The sequence below is a fragment of the Primulina tabacum genome, chromosome 2 (assembly GCF_025594145.1).
Source record: "Primulina tabacum isolate GXHZ01 chromosome 2, ASM2559414v2, whole genome shotgun sequence".
NCBI lineage: Eukaryota > Viridiplantae > Streptophyta > Magnoliopsida > Lamiales > Gesneriaceae > Primulina > Primulina tabacum.
In genome coordinates this window covers 3,017,259-3,042,256 of record NC_134551.1, presented here as the reverse complement: position 1 = coordinate 3,042,256, position 24,998 = coordinate 3,017,259, and the positions used below count along the sequence as shown (strand labels likewise).

The 24,998-nt window shown below is 34.3% G+C and overlaps 3 protein-coding genes across 3 annotated transcripts; 2 read left to right on the top strand and 1 right to left on the bottom strand.

Annotated features, from left to right (window-relative positions):
* The first annotated feature begins 295 nt into the window (after window positions 1-295).
* Window positions 296-1,986, top strand: LOC142525301 (shewanella-like protein phosphatase 2). The gene has a single exon (XM_075629555.1). It carries the CDS (start codon window positions 417-419, stop codon window positions 1,620-1,622), a length of 1,206 nt encoding a protein of 401 aa, XP_075485670.1. The 5' UTR covers window positions 296-416; the 3' UTR covers window positions 1,623-1,986.
* Window positions 1,987-3,253: 1,267 nt separating this feature from the next.
* On the top strand, window positions 3,254-15,086 carry LOC142525285 (V-type proton ATPase subunit a1-like). The gene is made up of 18 exons (XM_075629529.1): window positions 3,254-3,716; window positions 5,390-5,434; window positions 6,065-6,187; window positions 6,306-6,413; window positions 7,846-7,959; window positions 8,050-8,223; window positions 8,494-8,631; window positions 9,070-9,177; window positions 9,273-9,380; window positions 9,486-9,634; window positions 10,691-10,844; window positions 11,137-11,297; window positions 12,265-12,471; window positions 12,551-12,734; window positions 12,813-12,896; window positions 13,363-13,559; window positions 13,642-13,701; window positions 14,709-15,086. The coding sequence occupies exons 1-18, from the start codon at window positions 3,576-3,578 to the stop codon at window positions 14,911-14,913; spliced, it is 2,460 nt and encodes an 819-aa protein (XP_075485644.1). The 5' UTR covers window positions 3,254-3,575; the 3' UTR covers window positions 14,914-15,086.
* A 1,454-nt stretch (window positions 15,087-16,540) lies between these two features.
* On the bottom strand, window positions 16,541-19,158 carry LOC142525293 (mitogen-activated protein kinase 1). Its single transcript, XM_075629542.1, has 6 exons — window positions 18,857-19,158; window positions 18,429-18,558; window positions 18,108-18,245; window positions 17,698-18,030; window positions 17,084-17,267; window positions 16,541-16,942 (listed from the first exon to the last, which is right to left on the bottom strand). The coding sequence occupies exons 1-6, from the start codon at window positions 19,021-19,023 to the stop codon at window positions 16,779-16,781; spliced, it is 1,116 nt and encodes a 371-aa protein (XP_075485657.1). The 5' UTR covers window positions 19,024-19,158; the 3' UTR covers window positions 16,541-16,778.
* Window positions 19,159-24,998: the final 5,840 nt, after the last annotated feature.

The window sequence follows — 24,998 nt, the reverse complement described above, 5'->3', positions numbered from 1 at the left end:
CACTGCCTGCAGGGGTCGATCCAACGGCTCGGATTTTTTCGAGTCAATTTTTTTTTTTTTTTTACATGAAGGTGGGTCCGGATCACTCATGTGGAGTGATTCGGGCCGTTCATTGCCCGTGCAAGCAGTGTCTGCACGGATAGGTTGAAACAAACCTGTTACGTTTGATATTTTGCTTTTTGATCTTTTTACTTTAAGTGGTCCTTTAGTTTTTAAAGTTTAATATATATATATTTTTTTTGAAACATAAAGTTTAATAATTAGATTGTTCATGTTTGAATTTATTATTATAGGTATAAATGTAAAATAAATAAATCAATCTAGGTCGTACTCTTCCCCCATTCGGCGAAGCGACTAACAAAACCTCACGCAACATACCCCTGCCCTGCACTGCGTTGAATGAAGGCCGAGGAAAAATGAAAACTACGGACCCTCCAAACGGCGCCTCCGCCATCGACTGCGGCCTTATACCTTCCCTCCTCTCCTCCTTCGTCGACACTTTCATCGATTTCTCCGTCAGCGGCGGCCTTTTCTTGCCTCCAGACCCATTGAACAACACCGGTAACCCCCTGCAAACTGTATTTCCTCAGCCTAGCCGCCTCATTGCAATCGGGGATCTCCACGGAGACCTTATAAAGTCCAAGCAGGCCTTAAGGCTCGCGGGTTTGATCGACCCAGGTGATCGTTGGTCTGGCGGGTCGGCTACTGTGATACAGGTGGGTGATATTTTTGATCGCGGGGGGGATGAGATTAAGTTGTTGTATTTCTTTGAGAAATTGAAGAGAGAGGCTGCGAAAACAGGTGGTCTTGTTATTACTATGAATGGGAATCATGAGATTATGAATGTTGATGGGGACTTTCGCTATGTGACTCGTGAGGGGCTCGAGGAGTTTAAGAATTGGGCAATGTGGCAATGTGTAGGGAATGTTATGAAGAAAATGTGTAGTGGGGTGGACGAAAATTTTGTGATTAAGGATTTGTTTGATGGGGTTCCTTGTGAATTCCGAAACATTAAGCCCGAGTTGCTGACCGGTGTTAGAGCCCGAGTTGCTGCTGTGAGGCCAAATGGGTTGATAGCAAATAGATTCTTGTCCAAGAACCAGACAGTTGTTGTAGTTGGGGACTCAGTTTTTGCTCATGGAGGGTTGTTGCGGAAACATGTATCATACGGATTAGAGCGTGTGAACAAAGACGTAAGGGATTGGATTCGGGGGGCGAAGGAGAAGGTGTCAAATCAATTAGTGAGGGGGAGGAATTCTATTGTTTGGTTAAGGAATTTTTCGAACGAATTGGCGAAAGATTGTGATTGTTCAATGCTTGAGCATGTACTCGAGACAATTCCTGGAGCGAAGAGAATGATCATGGGACATACGATTCAAAGTGGTGGTATTAATGCAATTTGTGGTAACCGAGCAATAAGGATAGATGTAGGAATGTCGTGGGGGTGTGGGAATGGATTACCAGAGGTTTTGGAGATCACTGAAAACTCGGAGGTTCGCATTTTGACTTCTAATCCTTTGTATCTGAAAGGGTATGGAGCTTCTCTGCCTCCCAATGAGAAAGATGGCATTGGTTCATTGATCCCAGAACAAAGAGTGAGGCAAATTGAGGTGAATGCTTGAATACAGATGTATTAAAATGCCTCAAGTTACATCTGTATATGGAATTCTTGTAGGATGTATTTGGATGGGAGGGTTTGAAGCTATAAATCCACTCTACTTGTTTGTCTAATTAAAGTTTATTGACTTTGAAATCCTTAAGTTAGCATTTTAGTCTATTTTGCAATGATAGTGAGCCATTCAAACTCTTCATATTCGGTATAATTTGAAATCAGTAAAACCTTTTGCAAAATCAAATCCCTCCATCTGAACACAAGCTTAGTTCTTTATTCCTTTTGAATGGGATGTCTACCTAGTTTTTTGCTCTGGTACATTGGTGTAAAACTGTTGTCAAGATGCTCAATTCAAATGTTAATATTATAGATTATTCTCTATGTAAAGCTTTTGTTCTGTGGGTATATTCAAAGAGCTGGTTCATTCTTCTTATAAGGTGTTTGCGAGCCACGCAGGTGTCTTGTTTCATTCATTTTCTTTGCACCATTTGGATAGTGTCTTGTTTCATTCATTTTCTTGGCACCATTTGGATAGTGGGATGAGACGATAAAGATTTTATAATATGATGCTGATACATTGATGGATGTGCATAACACAACTATTTTATTTCAAATTATTTTATAACTCGAGTCAAACGCCGGAAGTTTATCCTCTCCACAAAATGGTAGAATTGTAATCTCGTGAGGCACATTCATTTGCATTCGCTTCGGTTAATGGTGCTTCTGCTAACGTAGCATTTTTTCCCCGATTCAATATTAGATGCCAGAAAGATTTTTCTGGTGGAAGTGGAGCCAACGATTATAAAAACAAATGCCAATATTTTTTTGTGGTTCTTTTGTCACGAGGGCGGTGCTTCTTATCTGGATCTCCACATAAACTGTCCTTTGAATTTTAGTTCTCGTTTTAAAAGATTTGATATTACACATTGCCACTGAATCTAGGTACCGTAGAGAAGCTTGAGAATCTAACATGGTGTCAATTGAGTTCATTACATAGCTTCTTCTGCTATTTTCAAAATGATTTTACAGATTTTCGAGTTTGCCCAGATGAAGAAAGACAGATAGAAGTAAATCGAGGCAATAAATAACACACAGGATTTATCGATGCTCGACAAAAGCATATCTATTCCTCTCTGTTCGATAATAATGGATTTAAGCATCACTACTTGTTCTTGATATCAAAGTATCCAAGTTCGCCACAAAGCTTTTTGAGTCTTTTGGCCTTAAAAGGTTTGATGTCATATTCTATACACTAACAGAGAGAATATTGGTGTAGAAAAAAGTATCATTAAATAGAGAGTTTGTTGTTTTCGTTTCAATTATTTTGGCAATAAATTGATAGTCTTTTTAACCCGTCAATTTATGAAATAAAGTCACACGACACAAAATAATAATGTAAAATATTATACGTTATTAATATCATACGTTGATTCAAAAAGCTACAATTTCATGACATGATAATAGAAAGATAAAAATCTGTGAGACCTGATAGAAAGATAAAAATTTGTGTGAAATGGTCTCACGGGTCGTATTTTGTGAAACAGATTTTTTATTTTGATCATCCATAAAATAATATTATTTTTTATGCTAAAATTATTATTTTTTATTGTGATCGATGGTTTGCTAAATCCGGAGGCTCATTGCGTATATGTCAAGTGAAAAAAGCCTGAAGAATGTCAATCGTGATTTCCAGTTCGGCTTCCGTTTCTCTCGTCTCCGCGAAAAGCTCAGTAAAACGACTCTAGATTCCTCCGAGGCAGTTGCCGCCGCATAGCTGCTGCGAACATATATGCCCTTATACACACAACCGAAGCCGTTAGACATGCAGAAAAGCTTCTCTCTTTAACGAACCCGGCCGCGTAGTCTCATTAATTTGATCGAATTCAGATCTGTAGAGTTGGGGAAAGTGTGTGATTGTGATCCGAATAATATCGAAAGGGTGTGTCTTGGCGGTTGATGGAAAATGGAGTACATAGACAATTTGTCAACCATGGATCTGATGCGGTCGGAGAAAATGACGTACGTGCAACTCATTATACCGGTCGAGTCGGCGCATCGGGCTGTCTCTTATCTCGGCCAACTCGGTCTCCTCCAATTCCGAGATGTACGTTTAGAGATCTCTTTGTTTCAATTCATGCGTGAGAATATTTACGTATGCTTTGATTGAGTGATTGCCAGAAACTATTTATGTTCTTATGATTTCGTGTTCCGATCCAATTCTTTGGCGGTATCAAGTTAAAGTCTAAAAGAGTTTCATATTTTTTCTGGGTAATTGTCAATATGACTGGGGAAACTGTTGATTTTTATGCTTCATTCCGTAGATCAGTGGCAGTTGTCATACTATTGTTATTATTGATCTTATTGCCAGGGAAGTGGTGTTTTGTTGTTGGTTGATCAAATTGGCATGTTGCTTAGTGATGTTGGTCTCTCACTTTTATCTTCTTGCTGCAATCGATAACATTTAAACTCTCAATCGATGATTTAGTGTATCTTTCAATTTCAGGAATGATCAAAACAAAGGTTTTCCTAAAAGATATTTTGGTGAAAGAAAATCGAACTATTGATTGAAACTTTCTGTTTTTAAATTTAAGTTTGATTTAATTTAAAATGCTATTTTTTAGTTAATGTTAAGCACATTTGAATATTATCTTCAATTTAAACATCTTTGCTTGATTTAAGCAAAGTTTACTATGTTGATCCAATTTTGTATCTAATGTCACCCCAGTTGATTCAACTTAGGAACCATTATCGAGGTCCTAAAATCTATAAGGCAGTTTTACGAACTTGCCTTGTTCAAATGCTAGTGCTTGTCCTTGACATTAAAGCAGAGGACCAAGAAAAGGAAAAATTACACTATTTCTATCTTTGAGGATTTTTGTGCTAGAATGCGATGTATGGAATAATAATATTTATAATTTTCTCTAAACTAGCTACCTGAAACAAAAAGAAACACGTGTATGTCAGTGACGATGCCTCAATGATATAGTACCATGTGAAGAATAGGAATGGTGTTTGTGTTTGACACAGAAATAATGGATAGAAAGGGGCTTGACTATTCTCCGCTGCGAGTGATACTCCTGTGGAACAAACACCATCGGTTCCGCCAGACAAGCGGAGGGCCCACGTGAATTAATGGGGCCGAGAGGATCTGATGGTTGCTGCTACAACAGGAGTAACAAAACCTCATGGGATGTAAGAACTGCCATAAAAAGGACAAAAAAATCGCTATCGACCAGGATTGACTCCAGTATAATCTAAATCTTATGATTAAATGCCTTATGCTGTTGGCATTTTTCTTATTAAGTATTTATCTGTTAGGATAATGCAAATAAAAATTGTTGTGGCTAAACAGTTGCTCTAATTTTAGGACTCAAATACATGCCTTGTTCTTGTTATTTAGTTTGTTCTTTTTGAAAAATTTCATGGTTTCATTCCTTCCATTTTAATGCCACTATTTCTGTTATCGATATGCATATGGCTGTAGGTATTATGTTTTACTGCCTGTTCAGACTTTTAATGGACTGTTTAGTGACTGGTAGCATTTGTTGAACTTTTAGATAAGAAGCATTGAATGCTATTTGATTTATTTACACCAAGATCTTTATGGTGTACGGACGTAAGAATGTTTTTGGGTGCCATTTTGTGGACATTCCGATAAATTTGGTAACTTTTAATCATTTGATAGATATATCATCTACCCATATGACATATTTTTTTGGCTTTTATGTTTGACTAATATTTATCCAATGGACTCAATAGTGTTAATCTGACTGGCAGTTAAATGATGATAAAAGCCCCTTCCAGAGAACATTCGTGAATCAGGTAATTTTTCTTTAACTGCTACAGAGTGCAGATTATATAAAGATCAAGTATATTTTTCACTATTCCAAAATTTTGATGGTTTTGTTTCAGGATAAAACAAAAACCTTTTGAATATATCTTTATGTTCCTTAATTACACACCACCTCAAAATGCAATTCAGATAGTTTGGTTTATGTGGGCATCTTAACTTTTTATTGGTCTAAACTTTTGTAAATTTGCTTGAGATGTCAGGGCGGTTAATTTAAAAATTCATGTATAATTAAAAAATTACCAATATTTCTGAGACGCTGACTTTTAATTTAGTTTTTTTCCAACTACCTTATCATTTATTTCCCAGTCTACATCTGTTATGAGCACAAAGTCCTGAAAATTATTCACTTACTTTAATTTGAGCCTGGCAGAGTCTTATGACATGTTTTAAGGACGCGTTTGAGAGTTGATGATCAAGTTCTTACTCCTGGTAACTCAGTGTCTGATTGAAAATGGACTTACCTACTCTTTTGTATGAGAGAATCCCTACTTCATGAGTTTTGTGCCAGCTATTTTCTTAAGTTCACATGCAGAAGTGATTATCTTCTTTTACAGTCATTTTTGACTATATAGATTCTATTTTTGTTATTTTGTTCACAGGTTAAAAGATGCGCTGAGATGTCCCGTAAGTTGCGTTTTTTCAAAGATCAGATTCATAAAGCTGGTTTGTTGCCATCTCCTCATCCAGCTTCCCAGCCTGATATTGAGTTAGAAGAACTAGAGGTCTTAATCCTTTTGTTTGACTTTCATGTTTGTCCAATAATATTTCTATTCTGGAAATATCATTGCTTCCTTTAATTTGAGTTTATTTTGAACTGTCTTGTATCTCCTTTTATTTTAGATTCAACTTGCAGAGCATGAGCATGAGTTAATTGAGATGAATTCAAATACAGAGAAACTTCAGCAGACATACAATGAGCTGCTTGAGTTCAGGATGGTATTGCAGAAGGTACATGGACAAACTATTGATTTTTTTATTTTCTAGTGATCTCTAGGTTAATATTCATGGTAAATATCAATTTAGTAACATATATGACAAAATATTTGGTTTTTATTTTGTTGGCAGCATTTAAATTAACCATTTTAATTTGCCGTATTTGGCAGAGAAGAGACCAAATTTTTTTGTAATCGAGGCTTGTGAGACTGTATCTTTTGTTCTAATATGCTTATTTAGTTGGACTAGTAACTTAATAGAATTGAGAGTTCATTGTACAGACTTAAGTTATTCATCAGCTGACTTACGCCGCTGATCTTGTCTTTGCTGGCCCAAGCTAGTGTAATAGTGTTGGTACACCCAGCCCACTCATCCAACAGTAAATCACATTATCACATGAAATGATTTGGCTTTTGTTGTAAAATGAATGTCTCCTTCAGAATACAAAACCAAACATGCATCACATTTTACAATACAATCTATACATTTGTAGAGAACATATCTTCAAAGAAAGCGGAAGTGAAACCAGACAATCCCATGATTTACCTTAAAAATTGTCAATCCACAGTTCTCACAAGAATAATGAAGAAAGTTAAGAAGACAAATATTTTTTTAGGATAATCTAGTTGACATGTATCAACTGATTACACATAAACCCCTAGATATATTCTAGCATACTTGCTTCTATTCTTGCACTGATTCCAGATAATTAGATATGTCTATTGACTCAATCCTTGTTATCGGCTGTTATTTTTATTTCTGCTGAAAAGTTTTCATTTTCTAACAGTCTTTGGACTATTTGAGAATTGCATAGCATATTAACCCGTGCATTTTGGGTATGATCTAACTCCAGGTTTATTTGCAAAATCTGTCTTTATGGAAGAAAAATTAAGTTTGATGAGTAAGTGAGGAAAGAGTTTATAGAAACATGGACATAGAACACGAGCTGAAGAAGGCATATGATCCTGGGTGTTGTGTGTTAGGTTTTTTTCCCGAAAATGTATTGTTCTTCAAGGAAAAGTTAAAGGCCCAATATTCATTTAGCAGTTCTTTAAAATTAGTTATTGGAGCATTCCTCATTATCCCTTTTTTGTTTGGTAGAAAAGTTTTTTTTTTCCTTTTTTCAGCCTTTGAACTGTATTACATTGCTTATTCTATAAATGCATTTTGGGTATCTCTGGAGGTGAATATATATATGCTTTCCTCTTTTTCAGATGAAGAATAATATGATCATAGTATGTGCATAAGATGCTTTTCCAGAACAGGGAATGGGGACACATTCAAGAATATAGGGTGCATCAGAATTTTCCATATATGTTCTCCTAGATATTGTCCTGTTCCTTTACCACATTCTGAACTGTATTTGGAAGTGAAAATGTGCAATCTTCATCCTGTACCTAATGTGTCATCCAGTCGTCTCATTTTTATGTTGTCGTGATAATTACAGTCTGGAGACTTCCTTATCTCAAGTGGAAATCAGGTCGATGCCCAAGACACAGAGTTAGATGAAAATGTCCATACAAAAACTAGTTATGCAGATACAGAATCACTGCTTGAGCAGGTAATGGGAAATATGGTTTTTAGTCACTAAACATTTTTGTTTATTACATCATTTCAGATGCTATATTGATATTGTTTTTCTAATATTCAGGATTCACGACCAGGACCATCAAATCAATCTGGTGTCAGATTTATAAGTGGCATTATCTCTAAATCTAAAGTTATGAGATTTGAGAGGATGGTATTTCGCACAACAAGGGGCAATATGCTTTTCAATCAGGCACCAGCTGATGGCCAAATTGTTGATCCTTCATCAAATGAGACGGTTGTTATTATTTGATCTGTTCCTGGAAAATATTGCTTTTATTTTTTTTTTGTGTGGTAGCAACACATTCAGAGGAAGTAGATACTTTCTCTCTCAAAATGAATAAAAAGATGGTTTTCCCCACATCAAATATGTTTCTTTCAAGCAACTTCCATATAGTGATATTTTACAAGTAATATAAAATTTATGTTTAAATTTTGGATCATCTTTAATAATCAATCTTGTTGGTTCAAAATATATTCTGAAAAATTGTACTTGTTTCATCTGCAGGTTGAGAAAACAATTTTTGTTGTATTCTTCTCAGGCGAGCAAGCCAGAACAAAAATCCTGAAAATTTGTGAAGCATTTGGTGCAAATTGCTTCCCAGTTCCAGAAGACACCACCAAACGGAGACAAATAACGCGAGAAGTATGTTGTTGAATAGGTCACGTTGGTCTTCTTTGTCACTGGGATATGAGAACTATTTTTGCTCTGCATTGCAATGCAATCACAATAAGAAATTTTATTTCATCCAATGCCCACGTATATGTGTTACCTGTTATTATCAATAATAATAATTTGGAATGACTCATAGTTGTATAAACAATGACTCAATTAGTGGACGCTTAAGGGCCTCAAAATTCGGGGCCGATAAGTAAACAGTTCTCAATCCAATTTTCTAGAAATTATGTTTTTATTAAGCCATGTTTCCTTCCATTTTTAAAATCTTATGTCCTCGTCATACTGCTCATTCATTACCTCAAATTGACATGAGCATATGGTATTGCTTTTGCTGCTCAACTGCAATTTACAAAGCTTCAGCGACTCTTGAAATTTGAGTGACATGCATTAGTTTCTCCTTTCCAGGTTTTATCACGCCTATCTGAGTTGGAAACAACTTTGGAGGCCGGTCTGCGTCATCAGCATAAGGCCCTTGCTTCTGTTGGGTTTCACATTACAAAGTGGTTGAACTTGGTAATTGTAGCTTTTGACTTTTTTTAGTATTTCAAACTTAATCGTTGGCATCCAATTTTGGAGACTAAGTCCTTATCCTTAACTCCTCTTTCTAGGTTAGACGGGAAAAGTCTGTGTATGACACATTAAATATGCTGAATTTTGATGTCACGAAGAAGTGTCTGGTTGGGGAGGGTTGGTGTCCAATATTTGCAAAACCAAAGGTACCTGTGCTACTGTTTTAGTTGTGTCTGAAAGGATATATAACCGGTGTGATTACCATTTAGTATATAATATAAATTGAAAGGGTTAAATCTATGGCATTGCAGGTTCAGGAAGCTCTGCAACGTGCAACATTTGACAGTAATTCCCAAGTTGGTATAATATTTCATGTAATGGATTCCGTTGAGTTGCCTCCGACGTACTTTAGGACCAATCAATTCACAAATGCATACCAAGAAATTGTTGATGCGTATGGGTAAGGCAGTACCTTTTTTCTTCGTATCAAGTAGTAAAATGTATTAATTTATGAGAAATCTCTCGATGAATTGTGTCTTTTGTTTAGGTGCTCGTCACCATTTTATTGCTCATGCATTGCTGGGACTTTATTTAATAGAAAGTAGCAGAAAATGATGTGAGCTTTGTCTGAGTCCTGGGGAAACATAAGGTTTTACCCATGATTATCTGGGTTGTCGTAAAACATGATGTTAGAAAATCTTCTCCCTGAATTATTAACGTCCATGTTGATGTATGGATCTAAGTACTTGTCTAAATGAATAGTGCTCCCTAGTCAACAGTTTAGCGGGCAAAATAACTAACCTGCAAAACCCTTTTAATTTGGAAAGAAAATGTTAATGTTGGAATCCATATGGTCAATCATTATTTTCTAATGTTGAAAGTATACTTTAGTTTGCATGATGGAGGTGTTCTCAATTTCTGACACTTGATGAGTCTTTAACTTTCTCTAGTACAAGCCATATTAATTTTCTTGCGAGTGAGGCTCAGGATATTAGCGGAATATTTGAGAAAGTTTGAAGGGTTAAAGTGGTTATGCTATTTTAGGTAATGAAGAACTTGTTATTCTTAACTTTGGGCTCAAGAATTCCTATATAATGTAAGCGGTACAGTAAAAGTGTTTAGCATCGACTGTGATGTATGGAATATATGACAAAGGTGGCTGGTATGATATTCACACAAATTCAGTATTGCCCTCGACGTCGTTTCATTTATCAACATTTTTCGACGTACGCTGATTTTATTAAGATTATAATATATGTTTGACATGACTTGATTGTTGGGAAAGATTTCATACCATATATGCATCCCAAAAAATTTCACCTATATATACGTGTGATGTTTCTAATCTAAACTTAGAGACATTAGTACGAATGTTATACCGCTGGGCATTGTGTCATGGACAAACCTTGTAATTTTTTTTGCTAGAAAGAATGTTCATTTTGGATACTTATCTGTGACTTTTCTAAGGGCTTAGCTGCATAGTTGAATCAGACACTGATAAATTTTTGGTTTGCAGGATTGCTAAATATCAGGAGGCAAACCCTGCAGTTTATACCATTATTACATTTCCATTTCTTTTTGCTGTGATGTTTGGAGATTGGGGTCATGGTATTTGTTTACTTTTTGGAGCATTGTTCCTCAAAGCTCGTGAGAAAAAGCTTAGTTCTCAGGTAATTCGATTGTAAATATTATTTTCTAGGGGTATTTTCTGTCTTCTGCTCAAGAAATCTTTACATTATGCAATTTTTATATTTCTGTGTTTTTATTATAAAAGGGTATATTTTTTTATCGTGAAGATAGCTGTTACTCCACTCTACACTTTTCATTGTCAATACCGTTTTTTTTTTATTGAAAAAAGAAAAGCTTACGAACTTGTTATTCTATCTGCTCAATGCTTATATTATTTCATTATTCTTCTTCTTCTTCAAATCTGCTGCATAATTAAACTGCTTGTTCCGTCAGAAACTTGGCAGCTTCATGGAGATGCTCTTTGGTGGCCGATATGTTCTCCTTTTGATGTCTCTCTTTTCAATTTACTGTGGTGTGATATACAATGAATTCTTTTCCGTTCCATTTCACATATTTGGCCACTCTGCATATGGATGCCGAGATGCTACTTGCAGGTATTTTAAATTATTATTGGTGTGATCATTGAATATGCAACAAACAAGCCCTGTCATATTTTTATGCGTTCATTTTTTTTTATCCATTCCCATCATTTTTAACATGGTTTAAAAGATATGGGATACTAAGTCTCTAAGGTATCCAGTACTTCCCTTGTTAATTACTTCAAAAAAATTTATGGTGCTACGTTGTCATTAACATGTCAGTTTTTTTGCTATGTTGGAAATTTTGCGTGAACATGAAGGTTTTATTGTTTGTCTTCACGAAATCGATTCAGCTCATCAGGATGTAGCCAAGAAGTGTATGATCTGTAGGAATTAAATTTTTTATTTAAAGATGCTTGGGCATTTTTTCACCTCTGAAAACATAGTTAGATTGAGCTAATTAAAGTAGGTTATGATCATATCTGAATTGATTATGTTATTTTGTGAGATTCGTCCATACCCTCTGATATGTTTATACTTCTCATTTGGATTCTCACCTTTTAATTCATTGTCGTCTATGTTTTGTTCTGCATTTATCGTAGTTGGATGATATCATTATGCTTCAGTTCTTGTTTCTAAGGCTTTGGGATCACGAATGGGGATGCTATTGATGCAGTATCTATTCTATTATATAAAATATTAGACCATTATAAAAACTATCTCAGAAGACATCAAAATATTATATTCCATAATTATCTTTCCTACCCACTACCCCAACTAAAAACCTTCTCCTCAAGTAACTCCACATTTTACACGAAAAAACTTCATAAAGAAAACTTTGCTTCTAAACTGAACACAATTCTTCTAAATTCAACTCAATTTAGTGTTAATTGTTTAGAACACACGCAACGCTTGTGCGTTCTACATTAATGTTTATAATCTTCGAAGTCAAAAAGCCTGAATTTGCAGAAAAAATATTTGTCTTCTCTTTACTTTTGTTAATCATGGCTCTAACACTGTTGTCCTGTTACTCTACCTACAGCGATGCTTCTTCAGTTGGTTTAGTAAAATATCGAGGTACATATCCATTTGGTGTGGATCCAAGTTGGCGTGGAAGTCGTTCTGAGCTGCCTTTCTTGAATTCTCTCAAGATGAAAATGTCAATTTTGTTTGGTGTGGCACAGATGAATCTGGGAATTATTCTAAGTTATTTCAATGCGCGCTACTTTTCCAGCTCCCTCGATATTAAGTGTGTTGTCTTTCTATTCTTTGTACTTTTATTAATTTAGCATTCCTTTTTGGGACTTATTCATTGCTTTCTTTTTCAGGTATCAGTTTGTACCACAAGTGATCTTCCTTAACAGCCTTTTTGGCTATCTTTCTCTTCTCATCATAATCAAATGGTGTATTGGTTCTCAAGCAGATCTTTACCACGTAATGATATATATGTTCTTAAGTCCTTTTGAAGATTTGGGAGAAAATCAGCTATTCTGGGGTCAGGGGGTACTTCAGGTTTTGATCTTTTTTTCATTTTTGTGGTGATTATGCTTGCATGCTCGAATATGTAAAACACTTGCATAAACTTTTCAGGTCATATTGCTGCTTTTAGCCGTTATTGCTGTGCCATGGATGCTCTTTCCCAAACCTTTTATTTTAAGGAGGCTTCATACTGAGGTACCATCTGTTTCCATGGCTGTTGTTTTTCATTCCTCATGTTATCCATCGTGGAAGCTGTCACATTTCTGTTGCCTTTCTACCATTCCTAAACACACACCCTTTTTTGGTATTAAAAACTTCTGTTGTCATAAGATTTTTGTCCTACTCACACAGTTATGTGGCTGTCACATGTTACTGTATGTCAATAAATTAGTCTTGCATGTTTTTAGATCACTGTTACTTTTCATCAAATCTGGAAAATAAGTTTCAAGAATTTCCCAACAAGGATGTATCTCTTCTTATATATAAGTAGAAATAAAGTCAAATATCCAATATTAAAACTGACCTTAAAATCAGGCAATAGTTTGTCTGATTTGTTATGAGTCAGGATGTAACAACAGTAGCAGGAAACAAAATAATTACTTGTAATCTTGGAACATCAGAACCGTTGATTAACTAGGCCATTTTCATGTGAATATCTAAGAGGTTTCAAGGTCGGACATATGGTATTCTTGGAACCTCTGACATGCATACTGATGAAGAACCTGATTCTGCAAGGCAACCACTCCATGAGGAGTTCAACTTTAGTGAGGTCTTTGTGCACCAAATGATACATGCTATTGAGTTTGTGCTTGGTGCGGTTTCTAATACCGCGTCATATCTCCGGCTATGGGCACTGAGGTTAGAGAACATTTCAACATGCAGCTCTGGATATTTTTTTCATGGCTTAGTTCATCTTGTGATTTTGTCTTCGTTATTACAGTTTGGCCCATTCAGAATTGTCAACTGTTTTCTACGAGAAGGTGTTGCTTCTTGCTTGGGGGTAAGTTTCTGCTACTTACACCACACCTCGTGTTATCTGTCTCGGTTTGAATTTAACTTGAGTTAGTTAGAATGTCCTGCTAACTCTTATACACACTGAACGAACCCTATCAGCATTTTTTCCAACTCCAGCTGTTTTCAAGTTTTGTCAATCGGTACTGATACAGCCAACCTCAAGTTATGTTATAATGCAAATGTGGTGTATAACCGTAGACCGAGTTGCTAAAGTTTTAATCCTATAGTGTTTTGTTGGAGTCCATCAATTTCAGTGTTTATGATTTGCTCTTACACATTTCTAGGCAGATAGATTTCATGTTTCTTCAGTTGATTAGCTTGTTACGATTTCAATTGGCAACTTTCTTTTTCCTTTTCTTCCAATGCAGATTAGCAATTTTATGACTATTCGAATGAAAATGTTCTTTCCTTTAATCAATTGCATCTTACTGTTACAAGCTTATGGCGGAAGAATATTGAAAGAAAAACAAAGAACATTATCACTGTCTGATAGCATATACTTGACATTGTGCAACAAGAGGAATTTGAAAATTCAAATGAAATGCATCAACTTATTTCTTTTTTTCCCTCCCTTTATTCTTTTAATATGGCCGGGGGTTCACAGATTTTGTATGTTGTATACTAAAACATCCTCTTGATCTTTGCTCTGCATATGGCTGCACCTGTCAATAAAAGATATTTCTAGTAAGCAAAATGCTGGGTGATGTAGAGGACAGTTGTTTTTATCACGGGCACTGCTTTGAGATGTAACTAATATAACAATTTCTGGTCAGATGTTAAATATACGGTGTGGTTTTTTACTTTCTGTTGAAATTGAATTACTTGTGTCGTATATAGGTCACATGATGTAAAGTATGGTGGAATCCTCGTACCAAAAACTATTTTTTTAGCATACAAGAGGTTGCAAGCTTGATCTGATATAAAGCTGTAGAATTGTTGAGTAGAATTTCTTATAGCTTAAAATATTAATCCCTTTCACGCACATCAATGCAGGTACGAGAATATTCTCATTCGTTTGGTGGGCCTAGCAGTTTTTGCATTCGCGACAGCTTTTATACTACTCATGATGGAGACTCTTAGTGCTTTCCTCCATGCTTTGCGTCTACACTGGGTGGAGTTTCAAAACAAGTTCTACAGTGGTGATGGCTACAAATTTAGGCCCTTCTCTTTTGCTGCATTAGGTGATGATGATGATTAGTACATTGGCGTTCTTGGGTTTTTAACAGATTTTGAGGAAATAGAAAGGAAAGAGAGTTTTTCGGTGGCTATTAGGGCATAGTTTTGAATTTTCCTTTTCTCGTTCCTTACCAAGAGGGATTAGGACTGGGTTGTTGTAAATTACCCCTTTTATATACACAGAATCTTCATCTTTTCCTTCTGGGAGCCATATTTTTACAATCTTCGCACTCGAAAACCGTTAATCTTCAGATAATTGTAGGCTCTATTGACATAATTCTTTTGTAATAATGGGTCTTATTTTCGAATTAACCTGTGTGAGGAATCTTTTCCGGTATGTTTCGAGAATTATGATAACTGGATCTGGATTAAAAATCAACCTTCCTTACATGTCTTATTTTGTCATGCCCTTGATATGGCAATGGGTGGTTTAGAACCCAATTTTAACGAGTTCAACCAGTTTGATCCATCAGACCTCTCAAACAATTATTTTATTGTATTTTTTATATTTTTTATTTAAACTAGTATATTCATGAAAAAAAATTAGATTCAAAAATTTCTAAACAAATTTTTCTCAGCAAAAAACTCTTATCTCAGCATATAAAAAATAAATTCTCTCTATAAAATATGACAGAAGAAGTTGATAAATTGACAACGTTTGAATAATTACCAACAAATAAGCAAAAGGATTATATAAAAATTTTAAAATAATATAGTTTGCATAAATATAGAGTATATCAGTATAGTTTCGTTACCCAATTAAAAAGTGGTTTGGGTATAAAATGTATTCTCATTAACCACTTGATATCCATTTAAAACTTAATATCTATTTAAACCCGTCCTAAATAATACGGGTTCACGCTTGGCGTTCACTATTATGCCGGTGAAGATTTATGTTCTAAAAAAAATACTATTTCCAATTTTCGTGTATGTAAAAAACACGTGTTCAAGTTAGCGGAGCAGATGAATTTTTGATCAATTGGTTATTAAATTATATTCTTCACAAACACTTTTTTAAACCAGTCATGTTACACAAAGTTTGTCTAGCATGTTTTACTTGATTAACATGATTTACAAACTATTGCGCTTATGTCTCAAATCATATACAAACAACAGCTTCGAGTTCTCTGTTAGAAAAACAAAAACAAACCAAAACAAATAAAGAATATTAATAAATATTTTTTGTTTATATCGTTTATGTATTATTTATTTATTTACTAAGGGGGTGGCCCATGACTTCCACCAAATTTTGAGAAAGGCAATGCTATTTGACCAAGTGGGTCCATTTGCTATCTTTTATGTACTTATTAGGAATTGGTTCTTGGTTTTTAGCTTATGTACACCGAAATTTCGAACTTTTTGTTGAAGTCAAACTTGGATTCGGATTCAACAATTGTGGTTCTACAGTCAATTTTGGGTGAGATGCAATCAAAGTTCTGCCCGAATCGAATGTTTTGACATTTCAACGTTTGACGACGGTCCAACACCAAGGAGTTAATTAACCTTTTGGGAATACTAAAATTGTTTAAATATATTATTAATTGAAGTTGAGCAACCTTTAAAGTTAAGACTGACAGACCAAACATGAATATTAGTCAAAAAAGGATGAGGAAAGAGGAAAATTATGCAGTAAAAATATGAAAACTGGGTATCCAAAAGCATTATTTTAGTAATCACATGTTTGAATTTACGTGCACTCTGTACATAAGATAAGTTTAACAAGCCAATAAAAATTAAACAATAGTAAATAAAAAAATCACAATCCCTTAAAGATTAAAAGGAATAGTAATATTTATAATCTCCTATCAAACACCAAAAACCCTTGAGAAAACTTGCACAGGTACCAAACCTAGTCCAAGCAACAAAAAAAACATCATAGCTCCAAAGCTATGGTCGATTTAGCTCCAAAGCTTCTTGATATATCAACTCCTTGATCTGCTCTTCTGTCAAGGGTTGCTGCTCGAAATCGAAACAGAATGACTCAGGGCATACTGGTTCGTCTGATATATCGTGTAATCTTGCAAAGTAAGGATGTTCCAAAGCTTCTTCAACTGCGCAGAAATATCATAAATAAACGATCATTTCCTTTTGCTAAACAAGTTAATGTCACGAGTACATGTAGTATAACTGAATTAGCAGATATACTGGAAACTTACTAATCAAACATGCAGAATAAATATGGAGAAAATTACCTGTAATTCTCTTAGTTGGGTTGATTGTCAGCATTTTATCAACTAGATCAATGGCCAGGGAATTTACATGTGGAAAAACTTTTGCAAGATTCTGACGAGGATGTTGTGGAAGTTGCCGTATGTATTTCCTCACGTCCTCATTTCTGTTGAAATCCAGATCGGAGTCTGTGGGCGTACCAAGAAGCTGTAACAGACTTGAATATCATTAATTGTCCCAAGAGCCAACGGGCCTTTCTACTAGCTAAGGTAAAAAGACCAAGTACTTTTTTTTTAAAGTCCCTTTTCTAAATGTATTGATGCAAATAAACAGTGCGACTCGAACCTGATTAGACCACTGTGTCAAATAGACTTAGATTAAGTAGTACGGAACAGAGCTTAGCGTAAGGCGGATAGTCACGACATAAACTTAAATTTTCTAAACTTTGAAATAATTCAAATGTCATTTTTCGATCACTGTCACATAAACCATTGCAGGAGACGTTAATGATATCTAATAGGTTGCACAGGGCAAGACCAAAATAAAAATCAACCACCAAAGCAACAGGCAGCATATGAATAAGCATTTAGAGCGCAATCCATAGTTTAAATTCTTTACTTCTAGCTTCATATCATACCTCTGTCAATAACTTCAGTTGATGCACATGATCATTCCCAGCAAACAATGGCTTTCGATTCATCATTTCCATGAAAATGCAGCCAACAGACCACACGTCTATTGCAGCGGTATATTCAGAAGAATTCAACAACAGTTCTGGTGCCCTGTACCATCTTGTCACCACATATTCAGTCATGAACTCATTTTCAATGTTAAGCCGTGCAAGGCCGAAATCACATATCTTTAGATCACAATTAGCATTCAGAAGCAAGTTGCTCGGTTTCAAGTCCCGATGGATCACGTTAGCCGAATGTATGTACTTTAATCCTCGGAGGATCTGATACATGAAGTACTGAAAAATAGGCCAAAAGGTAACGTTTATGTTTAGAAAATGTTCAACAAAGAAAATTTGAATGTATCAATTGTTACCTGGCAGTGTTCCTCTGATAAGCTCTGGTTAGACCGAATTATTTGGTGAAGATCGGTGTCCATTAGCTCGGAGGCAATGTATACATCGGAAAATTCTCTTCTTGATGGAGGTGGAACTACATCTCTAATAGCCATGACCTGTGATAAAATTTCTTTAGTGTCCTGAGATAACTGAATCTCTGCTGGTACAGAGTAAGTTTTTATAACATATGCGTGAATTCGATATTAAAGGTATTTACTAAATGTTAGTCCAATGTATACAGCCAGAGTTCAAACTCAATATCGAAATTCACACGTCAAAACCAAAAACAAAATACTAACATTTTCATGGTCCAAGTGCCGTAGAAGCTTAATCTCACGCAGAGTCCTCTTGGCATCCATATAATTATCGAAAGCATTTGCAATCTTCTTGATTGCCACCATCTCATTAGTCTCTATGTTCCTAACCGAGCTTCAACAAAGAAAAGAAGACAACAATCACTCAAAACCATCAATTAAATCCAGTAACACAAGTAAATGCTATTTTCGTAAAGTGGAGAAGAAGATTTCGTTGCTCCATGTAATCTATCCATATAAACACAATAGCAATAATAATCATAAACAACAGAAAAATCTAACTTTTTCCCTCTTAATTTCATCGATTGTCACCCAGTATTAAGCATGAAATTCTTTTTAAAAAAAAATTCTTGAAAGAAAAAAAATCTTGGTTCCATATATACCACCCAAAAAAATAAAGAAAATTCGCTTACCAAACTATCCCGTACGCGCCGCGACCAATGGGCATAATGGGAGGGCGATACTTATTGGTGATCTCAAACTTATTGCCAAATATATCATACTGTATATAGTTCCCTCCGTGCGTAGCCACCGCCGGGAAATCTGGGTACTGTCCGCCGGCAGCTCCTAAATCAGCCATTTTTTTCCAAGAACTACTGCTACTATATATGTATATATTAGCCCTTTTTTGGAAGTGGATAGAAGAGCTCGAAGATTATTGCCTCTGAATGTTTGTATAGATAGGCGATATTTATATATGTAGAAGGATTCAATTTTCTCGATAGGGAGGTGCATGGCAGCAGTGAGGAAGGAGAGAAGAAGACTCGTTTGATGTATTATTACAGCCGCCGTTGATCCGACGGCTCAATTTGATCCTTTTGTCAATCTGAAGGTTGTCATTAATGCAAGTGTTATGTTTTGTCAACGATTTTTGTCTACTAAATAATTAATTAAATGAAAATAAAAAGTACAGATGAGAAATAATATAATATATAATATTACCGAATAATTTATGCAAGAAATAATAAATATATATATATATATATTTAAGGAATTTGTTAAAAGGTGATGGGGTATTTTTTATTCACAATTTAATCTATTTATTAAGGTAAAAATTTGTGTGAGACGATCTCACAAGTCGTATTTTGTGAGACAGATTTCTTACTTGGTTCATCATGAAAATGTATTATTTTTTATACCATGAGTATTACTTTTTATTGTGAATATCGGTAGAGAAGACCCGTCTCACAGATAAAGATTCGTAAGACCGTCTCACAAGAAGCCTGTTCATTTATTAAAGGGCATTTATTTTAAAATAAACTAGCACTTCAATAGCAAACGTGTATTGTATAAAAAGAAAGAACTAAAAATAATTAATTGTTATACATAATTTAAAAAATAATCACTAATAACTTATTTCTTAAAGTAACAAAAAGAATAAAAAATAGTAATAGTTATTATAGAAATAACAGAAAAAATTTAATTACCAAAGTTTATTCGCTTAAAAATAATAAATTATAATTATAATTATAATGATGATTATTGTTTTGCTATGTTGATTAATTTATCCTTTTACATATGTTTTAGTTTATTATAATTATTATTGCAACTTTATATTTAGAAAGTCAAAAGTGGAAGACAAGTAATTGCACGAGTTTATATTAAGGCAGTTCAAATTTTGTTTTAAATATTTTTATAGACTATATATTTTATAAATGCGTGTTTATTTTTTTGATATACGACTATATTCTAGTGACACGGAATTGTAAAAGAGGCATATTTTTCTTATCAACTTTCACGAGATTTCTGGAAAATTCACGTCTTTTTCAAGATGAAAAATATTCACACCATCAAAGTAGAAGTTAGGCATGACTACCTACCATATTTCATTTACACCTTCTGTAACTCTTTTATATTTATTTAAAATTAACACACATACACGCATGCGCGCACGCGAACATACACACATATATATAATATATCACTTGTTAAATATCTGTGAGACAAGTCAACTATGTTCATAATTGACATAAAATATAATGCTTTTGATATAAAAATTAATATTTTTTCATGGATGATTCAAATAATTGATTCATGATATCCTCTCACATGAATTTTTGTAACTATTGAGAAATCGGGAGCAAAGATCAAAGATAACTTCAATCATACTGGCGGTCGGTCACACCGGGTATGAGCCAAATTTAAAAATATCTAGGGCACCGTCCCAGATTAAACACTAACAGTTGTGAGTATCGGTTAAAATCTAACCATTTTTTTTTTTTTTTTGACAAATTGAAGTGAACGAACTTTACTACGAAACCGAATAAACAAAACTTTAAAAATTGGTGGTTTCGGTCGATAATCGAATTAATCAAACTTTTAGAATTTTTTTAAAAAATCAAATTTTAATTAAAAAATGTGTCCTACTAAACTTTATTACAAAATTGAATTTTCACATCAATTCACTTCGATCGATTATTTTGGTCGAAATTGATATTTTGCTCAGCCCCTAGAATGAATTGATGTTTGTTCTTATCTTTAATCCAAAACATATTTTCCTATTTTGTTTGACTATTCGGAACCAATCTTGTTAAAGGCTAAAAGGAGTTCACATCATTTTTTAAACCAACAGTAAAAAAAAATTAAATGCATAAATTTAGACATTGACAAACATAAAAAAAAATAGTATGAACATTAATATGAAGCAAAAACCTGGTACATCATTCAAATCATTATACTCCAAATTCAAATCATTAATAAATCATATAATAACAATAATTCACATCAGCATTTTGCAAAATTGAAAAGTTATTAACTTTATTTTTCACAAAATCAATCCTTATAACTCTCACACTAATTCATACTAAAATTTTAAAATTCTATAAAACTTTTAATGTTAACATAAATTAAATAAAGAACTAACAAAATATATAGTAATTCCATAATTATATTGTTATATTAGCTCAATTTAATATATTTATGTGTTAATGTAAAAAGGGTCTAAAAATACATTTAGAACTTAAACCTAATTTTTTTTAAATTAACTTAAATAAGTCATTCAACTCTTTGAACGAAATGCAACAAAAATTATATTTGGTTATATTTATTTATAGAAGATCATTTAAAAATATTATTCATAGTTAACAAATTATTCATATTTGCATAAATAAGGTATAGCTTACAAATAATCAAAAATAAGGTAGGGTTAAAAAAATAATCAAAAAACCTAGTGAGCCCCTGAAAACACATATATATAAATGACATAATACTCTTATGCTGTGTTTGGTTTGGGTGATTAGATGGATTTATTTTTTTTTAACTCATCTAATCACCTGTTTGGTACGTTTTTTATTTAACCAGGTCAATCTCTCCTATGAATGATTAGGTTATATTAGATGTGATAAAATAATTACTCCTCACCCCCTAGGATTATTTATCTCACTCTTAATACATCCTATTTTTCCAATTTTACCATTCTCCTAAATCCAAACTTACAACCACTTCCCCCCACCGACCGCCGGACGACCATCGCCGCCGACCATCGCAGCCGCCGACCACCGCCTCCGACCGCCGCCGCCTCCTCCTGTCGGCTGACTACCGGCCGATAGCCGGACCGCCGTCGTTGTCGCCACAGCCGTCGCCGCCTCTTCCGACCGGCCGGTGTGAGAACCTGAATTTCCAGCCGCAGCAAGCATTTTTCAGCAGCTAGCAATATTTAGTAGCAAAGGAAAATTCCAGCAGAAGCTAACAATTCCAGCATCAGCTAATATTTCAGAAGCTGATATTTTTCCAGCAGATAGAATTTCAACAGATAGAATCCAGCAGCAGACAGAATTCCAGCAGACAGTTACTAATTCAGCTTATGACTTGTAACTGAAGCATTTAACACGAAATAAAGGCTGTTAATGGCAGATTATAGCCATTAATTGGGAGGCTAACAGTCAGAAGTTTGCCTATAAATAACACCCTCAAACATCTGAATTGGTGTAACCCAAATCTTGAGTTATCATTCGAACTAAGAGAGTGTATTTTCGAGCTGAAAAATCCAGTAGCAAGAGCAAGCAGATTCCAGACTTCAACAACCGAAACTCTAGCAAATTACAGTAAGTGGGCTTATGTATAAATATCTTGAATCCAGTTTGATGATTTATGTTTTAAAGCAAAGTTTCTGTATGTTCGATTTCTGATATCTGATTTTTTAAGTACTGAAACTTAGTGAACTAATGGTAGGAATATATATTCTGAACATTACTGATTACTGATTAATGGCCTCACCCCTTAGAGGAGAGAACATATAGGGGACTGATATCAGTTTAGCCATGAAATTCACGAACGTGCCCAGTGCTTACTTGTTAAATTTCTGATTACTGATTACTGAATACTGATTTCTGATTACTGATTCATGTTCTGAAAATAAGAATTTCTATCACTGTTTCTGTTTAAAAATGATTTTGAAAACTGAGAGTTATTCCCGCCCCCGCTTACTGAGTGACAACCATATCACTCACCCACCAAACCCATCTCAGATAAGAACGAGGAAGAATTGTTAGAAGAGGAAGAGCAGACTCAATTCTGGGGCTGGTGAAGAAGACTTTTCTAAATTATGTTTCCGCTATATCTGTTAAAATGATGTTATGTTTGGTTTTACATTTCCGCTGTAAAACATTTGTTCTTCGAGTTGTATTAGACAATGAATATTATGAATAAAATATTGGTTTCTGAATTTTGTACTTCTGAGGCTTGTTGTTTTCGAATGTAAGTTTGAGAGCAACGTCGGTGTAAACCAACCCCCGTCCCGGGGCGTGACATCCGGCCACCATCGCCCGCCACCGACCGCCACCACAACACTGGAAGAGCAATTTTGTCAATTCATCAAAAGATTAATATTTATCACATTCTTAACAATCATATCAAACATAATATTATTTTATCATTATCTACTTCAATCATTCGTTTATCATTTCTCTCTTAATCATTTCATTATTTTATCTTTCAAACCTAACGTAGCCTTAGGGTTACGGAAACTGGTAAAAAAAAGTATTATATTGTTAATACATTCATGCAACAATGATTTTTCTTTTCTATATGTTAAAAGTGATATTAATTGTGAAGTGGCTCAATGGTGAAATGACCCTTTGCTCGTCATCGTTCAACTTAGTCTATAGTTGTCAAAAGTTACTCGCGAAGGAATGGGAAATTCGAGTGCCTCAATAAATAGAGAACAAAATAGAGCGGCTGACTTCTTGGCATCGACATCACTGGATTACGACAGAGGCTGGAGGAGTGTCGAGGACCCTTCGTCAAGGCTGAGGAAGATTATCGATGAAGACGAGCTAGGAATAAGTAGACACAAGAGAATGCCTAGAAATAGTTTTATGTAACTGGTGTCCCCATCTCGTAGAACAAAAAAAAAGTGATACTAATTTTTAGTACAATAATTGTCTGTGCTAGATAGAGTAATTGAAACGTAGTGTTTGAGCATGAATTAAAAAAGATTTGAATTGCACAGTTACCACCAACTATAATAATTTTTGGTAAAGCGGCGATTGCTCGATCCTACAATTGGTATCATAGTTAATGTCATATATTCTTTTTTCCATTTATTGTAAAAAGTGTAATTATTAGGATGAAGATTGTTAAGTACAATAATTGTTCAAGTTACGTAGGGCAATCAAAACATGGTGCTCGAATCGTACGATTTAAAATTTTGAGTTGTATTATTGTCACTAGCTATACTTTTGAGTAAAAAAACAAGTGCTCAGTCATACATTGATTCAATTAATATTAATGATTTTAAATAATATAATTTATTATATTTTATCATTGCTTTGCCCAAAGGAACTAAGATTTAAAAGCATAATTATTCTAAATCTGATAATTAAAAATTCCACGTCAAGAGAAATCATAAGATCTTCACGTAGCTTTACATATAATAATATTTTAGATATTTATATATGCTAACTTGTTCAAACCAAATAAAATGTTGGAATATAATCCTAACAACCAAGTTAAGCTTATCTTGTTATTTATAATTAAAATAATTTAGTGGCTACATGATTGGTCACATTTATTTAAATGCATACATTTTACTAATAAATAATAATGAGTCTGATAATATTTTTAAAGAACTCGATATTTTTTAATCAATTTATTATATATTTTATCTTCGAGTCTGCCTCTGAGGCACGCCAAATGTTAGACAAAGTCCACCAAAATAATAAATATAAAAAGTCAATTTGTACAATTTCATCATTGACCAAAAATTCAATGTTCAAATCGGCAACCAGTTCAAACAAATTTATAAGAAAAAATTATTCAATGAATGAATATCACTCGACAGAGCATAACATCGATAATTATTCAATATTTCAGCCTTTCCCAATTCTTGGTTTGCATTTACACCTTCAATTATGGGATGAAATATTTAATAGTTTTGTTACAAAGTTGCCGGTCCTGAGAAAAGGTAGAAGTCAAAATGAACACCATGCAAACTAAATTTGGAGTTGGTATTCAATTTCATATTGTAAAACTCTGACTTTACTTTATTTAAAAGCATTTTGTTTTAAAATCATTGAATTGAAACTAATGAAACAGCAATGACCTCTTCTTCTTCAC